General features: G+C 35.5%; 1 protein-coding gene across 1 annotated transcript; it reads left to right on the forward strand.

Moving 5' to 3' along the window:
• Positions 1-522: 522 nt before the first annotated feature.
• Positions 523-6,456, forward strand: LOC115958321 (dynamin-related protein 5A). The gene is made up of 8 exons (XM_031076722.1): positions 523-969; positions 1,511-1,702; positions 1,802-2,008; positions 2,979-3,407; positions 3,816-4,043; positions 4,123-4,318; positions 4,768-5,443; positions 6,029-6,456. Exons 1-8 carry the CDS (start codon positions 553-555, stop codon positions 6,213-6,215), a joined length of 2,532 nt encoding a protein of 843 aa, XP_030932582.1. The 5' UTR covers positions 523-552; the 3' UTR covers positions 6,216-6,456.
• Positions 6,457-8,949: the final 2,493 nt, after the last annotated feature.

Below are 8,949 nucleotides of genomic sequence, written 5' to 3' on the forward strand. Positions count from 1 at the left end.
AAATAACCACAAATCTCAACCAAACAATTAAAATCACAAACCTCATTTTCTCTCCCATTTCTATTTCTCCATTTTCCATCCTTTTTATTTTCACTCCAAACAAACGTAGCTTTGGAGTAAAAAATTGAAATTTTGAAACTTATCGTCGATAGGGTGGGTGATGATTTAGCTTGCTTGAGTTTCAGGTTGGGTGGGTGATGAATGAGTTTGGGATTGAATGGGTTGGTTTTCCTTGATGATGCTGGTTGGTTGGTGATGATGGTGGCTGGGTGTGGAGAGATCATTGGTAGTGATGGACTGTGGGTCTGTGAGAGAGGGGTAGTGATAGAGTGAATAATAAAAAATTGTAGAAGAATGAATATTTTATTGAATAAATGTGTAGAATAGATAAACTGATGTGAATATTTTATAAAAGTGGATATGTAAAATAGACAAAAAATTTGCATAAATTGATATGGTTGCTCAAATGATGCTATTTGTAATTTAGATATAATTAAAAAAAAAAATTAAAATGAAAAACCCTCGCTCCCTCCCAACGGCTTTCATTTTCATATGAACGAAATTCAAAATTCAAATTCAAAAAGAAATCCCCCATTCCCCAACCCCTCTCAGCGTCTCTCTCTCTCTCCAATGGCCACCAATCCCAGCAGCTTCATGGGTACACCCACCAAGACCCCATCGGACAAGTCGGCCTCTGCCTCATCCATGTCTCGCAAGCACCACCAGCACAACTCTGCCCGTTTCGAGGCCTACAACCGGCTGCAAGCGGCGGCAGTGGCTTTCGGAGAGAAAGTACCGATCCCAGAGATCGTGGCCCTCGGTGGACAGTCCGACGGGAAGAGCTCACTGTTAGAAGCGCTGCTAGGGTTCCGCTTCAACGTCCGTGAAGTCGAGATGGGGACTCGCCGACCCCTCATTCTCCAGATGGTCCACGACCCCTCCGCCCCCGACCCCCGCTGCCGCTTTCAGGTCCTCCTTCTCCATTTCTCTTTGCTTTGCTTCGCTTCCAAACTAACTAGGTTGCTTTCAGAAATTGATTTTCTTGTTCCCAGGAAAATATAAGAAACTAGTTTCACTAGCCTCATCCATGTATTAAGAAATATTTACTACAGATTAGCGTTCTAATCAGTTTCATAAATTTACTAAACCACAGCTAAACTCAGAAATTCAAATTTTTGAAAAGGAGGGAAAAAATAAAAAATAAAATTGTGTATTTATTTGTTATGGTGATGAATTGCTGATTGACACAATGAAGAAACATGAAATTGATCTTTTTCTAAAAACTGGGAGATAAAAGATTAAAGGGTTTTTTTTTTTTTTTTTTTTTTTTTTGAAGGAATTAAATATCAGATAACTAATAATACAAGAAGAAGCACATTGGGCATTAGTAAAACTTTATGTTGGTGATGTCACATGTGGCAATGAATACATGTGCAATTGTCTTCAGGTTGTTGTTATTTCACTGTGTTTAGCTCTCTGTCTCCATCTCAAGTTTGAGAATTGAAAACAGGAAGAGGATTCTGAAGAATATGGAAGTCCTGTTGTTTTGGCATCTGCAATAGCAGATATCATAAAGTCCCGAACTGAAGCACTTTTGAAGAAGACTAAAACTGCAGTTTCTTCTAAGCCAATTGTGATGAGAGCTGAATATGCACATTGTCCTAATCTCACTATTATAGATACCCCAGGCTTTGTTCTTAAGGTGGGTTCTCCTTAATGTATATACTATATATTTGGGCAAGTGAATGCTTGAAATTATTATCTTCTTATATGAATTTTCGGTTTGAAACTTTGTTGGCAGGCAAAGAAGGGAGAACCAGAAACCACGCCAGAGGAAATTCTTGACATGGTGAAGTCATTGGCTAGTCCTCCCCATCGCATTCTGTTGTTCCTTCAACAGAGTAGTGTGGAGTGGTGCTCATCGTTGTGGTTGGATTCTATTCGTGAAATTGATCCTACATTCAGAAGGACAATAATTGTTGTCTCCAAATTTGATAATCGTCTCAAGGTATGAACTTATGGCTTTTATTGAGTTAATCTCCAATAAGCAAGTTTAAGCATTTTAGAAAAGAGAAAATAATTAATAATATAGATCAGTGGGTGTTATGTGTTTAGTTTATTTTTATTAGTGTTCAGTAAATAATGATATTTGAATTAGTTTATATTATGATGAGTTATGATTTGTTTTGTTGGCAAATGCTATGAAGTTCGAGTTTATCTTCATCTAATTGAAATTTTGTGTATAAATTCAAAAGTACACAATTAATAAAAATTTTCATGATTTTCCAATTAACAAATTGTTAGCTAGAATAACTTGAAGGTTAAGGTTTACCTCGAAGTAAATCTTATTCTTCTTATTTATCTAAACCAAAATTGAGAATATTAAGAAGATAATGGTTCATGAAATTAATCCACCATTGGCAAATGCTTCCAATGCTCAATCTGTTACTTAAGCTCGTAACAGTGGGTGCTTCCATCATCTATGTTCTCAATGGATTCCAAATGAGTCAATATTTGCCTTCTTTGCTGTTGAGGTTTGCTTTAGTGATGTACAAATTACAAAAGAATCTTGTTTTCATCAAGTGGTGGAAGTGAATGGTTTCTCTTGAAGTAATTATATAAACTTCTGAATGCTAATTTTAAGGTTCATTTTTGCTAAATGGTATTTTCTTTAAAAAATATATATATTTGGCAAAGTAGCAATGTTTAATAGTTATTTTGAGAAATAGCCTTTTTTGCGTCTCACCTCTTGGAGAGATGAGTTCCAGCACTGAACTTGAGTTCTGTGTTTTAGTGAAATTCTTCTTTTTCCATGTTTTCAGTGGAGTACTCAACTCGTCTCTCCAAGTGGCAAGATTCAAATAAGGCTATATCCAAAAATAACTTTAAAACAATCCCAATTAACAAAAATAATTTTTAAAATAGTATTGTTAAGAAAAAAATGGCCCTAATTATAAGAGATGTATATAAATATGCAGGAGTTCAGTGACCGGTGGGAGGTGGACCGATATTTGAGTGCAAGTGGTTACTTGGGAGATAACACGCGCCCATTTTTTGTGGCCCTACCAAAGGACAAGAGCACCATTTCAAATGATGAATTCCGCCGGCAAATATCTCAGGTGGACTTGGAAGTTCTGCGTCACTTGCGTGATGGTATTAAGGGTGGATTCGATGAGGAAAAGTTCAGGCCTCATATTGGTTTTGGCTGTCTGAGAGATTATTTGGAGTCCGAGCTTCATAAGAGATATAAAGAAGCTGCACCAGCAACTCTAGCTTTGCTTGAGCAGCGCTGCAGTGAAGTTACTACTGAATTGGGGAAAATGGAATCTAAAATTCAGGCCACTTCTGATATTGCTCATCTTAGAAGATCTGCAATGTTGTATGCGGCTTCTATCAGCAATCATTTGGTGAGTAATCACTTTGACAAATTCATGTCAAGTCATATCCTATTCATTATTTGTCTACTTCCACTTAACAACATATGCTTCTGTTGCTAATGTGGCTAACTTAGCTCAAGTAGTCAAGAGTTTTTGAGGTAATTTGATACCCCCCCTCCAACACACACACTGACACACACAAAAACCCAAAATAAAATAGCACACGAAAACTCAAAAAGAAAAAAAAAAAAATTTCGGAAAAGAAAATTTGAATAATTTATCAATCATCCTTACCTCTGCAAATATCACCCAATTACTTTGTACTTATTACTACCTGTAAAAAGTAATCCAGGAAGTATCATATAAGATTCATTTTCTTAAATTTTTTTAAGTCTTGGATATTTGATTAAAAAATTTATCTATATGTCTATCGTAAAGGGAGCTTTAATTGATGGAGCAGCAGATCCTGCACCAGAGCAATGGGGGAAGACAACAATGGAGGAGCAGTCACAAAGTGGTCTTGGAGGATGGCCTGGAGTTACTGCAGATATAAAGCCTCCCAATGCTACTCTTCAGCTCTATGGAGGAGCTGCTTTTGAAAGGGTGATGCATGAATTTCGGTGTGCTGCTTATTCCATTGAATGCCCCCCAGTGTCAAGGGAGAAGGTGTGTATCCTAGAAGTGCAATTACCTGGGGATTGATGGGTTTTGATTCTATGAACTAAATTATTTTGTCCCTTGGCAGGTGGCAAATATATTACTTGCCCATGCTGGCCGAGGTGGGGGTAGAGGAGTAACTGAAGCTGCTGCAGAAATTGCCCGTGCTGCTGCCAGATCATGGCTTGCTCCTCTTCTTGACACTGCTTGTGATCGGCTTGCTTTTGTTTTGGGGAATCTCTATGATCTTGCTCTAGAAAGAAATCACAGTCGTGATTCGGAATGTAAGAAGCTATTTAATTCTTTGTTCACATTTCTTTCATGGTTAGTTAATTTTACTTTATCACCAACCCAAAGACTTGGGATTAGAGATTTGATGGATTCAGCCTAGTTTCTTTTTCTTTATTTATGTAACCTCAGAGTGATTTTCTTATTCTTGTTCAGCATATGATATTTTAATAGGGAACAAGAAATATACATAAATGTATTAGTTATGTAAATATATTATGTTTGTGGGAGTTCAGGTTTTGTAATCTGATGTCTGAGTTACATCAACTATTTTTGTTAGTTATGTATTTCTTACCTTGTCTATGCATAGATCCTGAATGAATATAGGACACGAACCTTCAATTTCCAAGTGAAAGGAAAAGGGTCCATCTTGGGGAGGGAGTGTGTCTGAATTTTAAGTTCATCGAACTAATCATAAAACCATTGGAATTTGTTTTTCATGCAGATGGGAGGAAATCAGAAAAAATGGATGGCTATATTGGTTTTCATGCTGCTCTAAGGCATGCTTACATTCGCTTTATGAAGGACCTGGCCAAACAATGCAAGCAACTAGTTCGGCACCACCTTGATTCAGTTACGAGCCCATACTCGCAGGTCTGTTATGAGAATGATTTTCAAGGTGGTTTTGGCTCAAGTGCAACCTCTTTTTACAAGTCAGCTGGTCCGTTTTGTGTTGAGCTAACTGATGGAGGATCAGCAGCTCATGATGAAATTATTAGAGATCAAGAGAACATACCTCCGCAAAGGAACGGACAGCAAACCACACCAGGAAAAGGTACAGAAGCTCTCCGAGATAGCCAAATGACTGTGCCTGAGACCCCCTCGCCTGATCAGCCATGTGATGCAATACTTGCAGGGGCCAAGAAAGACTTTGGAAATGGCATTGATGTTGGAGTGAGAAAACGGGTTTCAAGATTGACAGGGAATAGCAGAAATGCTGATCACATGAGAGTTCAAAATGGTGGTGGTCTTTTGTTTGGAACTGGTGATGGCGGTTTAAGATCAGGCTCAGCTTACTCAGAAATCTGTTCAACGGCCGCACATCATTTTGCACGGATACGTGAAGTTCTTGTTGAGCGAAGTGTGGCTTCCACATTGAATTCTGGGTTCTTAACCCCTTGGTAAGCATGTTTATCTTTCGACATTAACTTTGCATCCATAAACGCATTTATATTTATGGAAATACCAGAACACATGTTCTAAATTTGTGGCTTGAAGGGATCAGGAATTTATCTTTACAGGTTACCTAAAAGTTCTCAAGTTAGACCATCATAGGCTTGAGGGGATCAAGCTTTCTTAAGGCTTGGTTTTATTTGTTTGGTCGGTTTTATGTTACAAATATTTCAGATGACACTACTTTGTGCAAACCATTTCTTTAAATTTGCATAAACTTCTGTTCTCAAATTGCATGCATATCTCATAGATTCACTTGATTTATGTCTGAGGTACACTAGCTCATTTTATATTAATTTCTATTTCACTTTGCTAGTTTGCTCCTTCAATAATGAGAGATTTCTGGGTTTTTAATTAAATGGAACATTCTTTTACAGTTTTACTATAGTTTGTTGTTCTATTTCTTGTGGCCTTTGTCCCTAGCAAAATTCCTGGTTTTAGACTAAATGTCTCTGAATTTTTCAGAATCATTTTCTGTTCTCTGATATAAGGAACTGATCATAACAACCTGTTATCTGTTCTGCAATGTGCAGCCGGGATAGGCTTGTTTTGGCACTTGGATTGGATTTGTTTGCTGTGAATGATGAGAGATTCATGGACATGTTTGTTGCTCCCAGCGCGATTGATGTACTACAGAACGAACGACAGTCTCTTCAGAAGCGTCAAAAGATACTCCAATCTTGCTTGAATGAGTTCAAAAGTGTTGCTCGGGCACTATGATGGAAAATTGTCAAAACCCATTTATTAATGAAACAGTATTATGGCTGGAAGTTCAGAGGTATTCACATCTAGTGAACACACAAAATTCTTATTCTATGACCCCCCCCTACTTATTGTCTGTAACAACCATTTTCACTTATTTTAGTTGTGAGCTTGTAATTGGAGGGTTGATTCTTTTAAATGTTGCGTGTAAACATACTATGTCCTGTACTTATCGATTAGTCAAGAGTTGAGGCAAATATGGTTTGTTTTCATTGAGAAAAAATACAAGAAAATTTCTATCTTTTTGCCAATAATCTTTAAATCAAAGAGCATCTATAAAGAAACGATTTAAGGTGAGATTTCATGAATTCAACCTCAGAAAAGAAAAAAGAAGTGTTAGGCGCATATATGAATTCTGTAATCTGTAGCGCTTTTCTTTGACTTCATGAAGCAGCTACTTTCAATCAATGTGTTTTCTTCGGCGTATTCTTTTTTCCTTACAAAATAAAACATTTTTTTAAAGTACATAGTTAGAGAGATGGTTTGACACGTTTAGCAGCAACTAGCAAGTGGGGATGCTCAACTCTGCTCTGCCAAGTTCAGAGACTCAAGAATATATATCAAACATTGCCAGCAGGATTCACCTATCCTAATCCAGTTGCATTTGTCACAGCCGACACATCCCATCATGCTAAAAACAATCAATCTAGAAGTAGGGACACACCCAAAAAAAAAAAAAATCTTAATTTAGATGAGGTCTAGACCAGGGCCGAGGGCTCAACACGTTTGGAGCGGAAAACGATCACTTTAAATAGGTCTTTTTATATTTTAATATTATTTAAATAATATGAAAGTGTACTAAAATATACTTATGCTCTAAAAAAATTTTGAAAAAGCAAGAAAATGTGGGAAAAAATGAAGTTTTAAAAAGCTATATATAAAAGTTTAAAGCTTAAAACTGATGCTCAACTCACCTTTAATACTGATCAAGTTAGAAAAATTTGCAAATGATGTAACAATGAATGTAATCAGTGGCGCTTTAAGAAGTAATAAATAAATATTTGAATGAATTATGCTAGGAATACTACAAATTTTACCCTTACAAAGATGTATCATCAGTTACACAAAGTAATTCAAATATGCACTTAATAAAATGTTGTAGTCTACCAATAATATTCATTATCACATTAATTTGTAAAAGTTTACGTAGTAAAATTTATAGTGTCTATAACATTTTCCTATATAAATCATTTTTTGTGATTGGTAACACGTCTAGTTGTAAATCTTATGTATTTAAATTTGTATTATCTCTAACATTACTAAATTTTTTTTTAGCCTTTCTTAAAAGTGGTGAAACATTTTACAACGATCATATATATAAAATAAAAAAAATAAATAAAAGCATATGAAGATATTCTTACATCAATCATAACCTACCAAATCATTTGTGTTTGGGAGGGGGAAGAGTGAAATATTGGTGTGCATATACAAAAAAAAGGTAAAAGCAGAATGAATAGTGGGAGTTGGGTGGGTTTTGGTTGGGTTTTATTTCTTTGCAAAAACTCAAACTTTCTCATCATATTCTCTGATTGGCATTGATGATAATAACTTTTTTGACTTTAAAGACAACAGAGAGGAAACATAAAATAAAGACAAAGACAGCTATAGTAGTATCACACTTGTGTGTGAAATATTCATTGATTCATGAACCTTGTAACATGGACCTCAAGTCTCAGTGGTCCCCCAAACCCTCCCATCCTCAATGTCCCTAATACAAGTGACCTAGTCCAACAAGATCAAAATATTTACAATAACTATGTTTTTTTCTTTTCTTTTCTTTTTTTACCATAAATTATTGGTCATCAGAATATTCGTCTTCGCCGCATATATTTTTTAGGCAAGATATTTTTTAGCAAACCTCCAACTAGCTAGTTTCTAAGTCAAGGCTCTTTAGCCATAGTGTTGTTATTGTTGCTTGTAGAAAAAATTTGAAGTTTTATATGTAAGTTATAACGTGTTATTGTTTTCTCACATACATTAATACACACGATACGATAAAAAATGTGAACTGGAAGTTGCAACTTTATTTCGTTAAATTCCGGAAGGAGCAGTTTTATGTTGACCTTAGTTATAATGGGTTTGATAGACTTGAAAGTGGAAATGCTTTTGGAAGCTTCGTGCTACTAACTTATAACTTGTAAGTAACGTTTGAATATTTAAGACTTATTCGGTAGTTATAACGAGAACATTGGGAACATTGAATTACTCTGTTAGGAACATTGGGAAGCACCATCGCACATCTTTAGTGTTTATGGGGTGTGGAGGGCAAGGATCGGAGTTCAAATCTCTAGGAGGGAATTTTACACACGTATACACTTAGTTTAGGTTAGAGTCAATTTTTTATCTTGTATCAAAAACAAAAAAGAGGAACATTGGAAAGCACCAATTAAGTTACAAAATTATTAATAATGTTTGAGTACTTAAGAATTCATACAAAAATGTGGTATAGCTAACTCTCCTTTATTAGAAGAACTATGGTTCAACCCCCCTCCCTTCCCATGGGTTTCAATTAGCTCAATTGGTAAAGTCTATTATTGTAGAATTTTAAAAAAAAAAAAAATTTGGAATTTGAACTTTACTTACATCAAAAATCAATTAGTGTCATTGCCTAATAATAAAGAGCAATTATTATGAATTATACACCATATATTTAAAATTCTATTATATCTATAAAATATATATATATATATAT

The sequence above is a fragment of the Quercus lobata genome, chromosome 8 (genome assembly GCF_001633185.2).
Source record: "Quercus lobata isolate SW786 chromosome 8, ValleyOak3.0 Primary Assembly, whole genome shotgun sequence".
Taxonomy (NCBI): domain Eukaryota; kingdom Viridiplantae; phylum Streptophyta; class Magnoliopsida; order Fagales; family Fagaceae; genus Quercus; species Quercus lobata.

What these genes read in the sequence shown, in the direction of transcription:
- LOC115958321 (XM_031076722.1), top strand. Translation starts at nt 553, where the DNA reads ATGAACGAAATTCAAAATTCAAATTCAAAAAGAAATCCCCCATTCCCC. An exon ending in AATTTGATAATCGTCTCAAG is followed by an intron (nt 2,009 to 2,978) that starts GTATGAACTTAT and finishes ATAAATATGCAG; the next exon opens with GAGTTCAGTGACCGGTGGGA. An exon ending in CCCCAGTGTCAAGGGAGAAG is followed by an intron (nt 4,044 to 4,122) that starts GTGTGTATCCTA and finishes GTCCCTTGGCAG; the next exon opens with GTGGCAAATATATTACTTGC.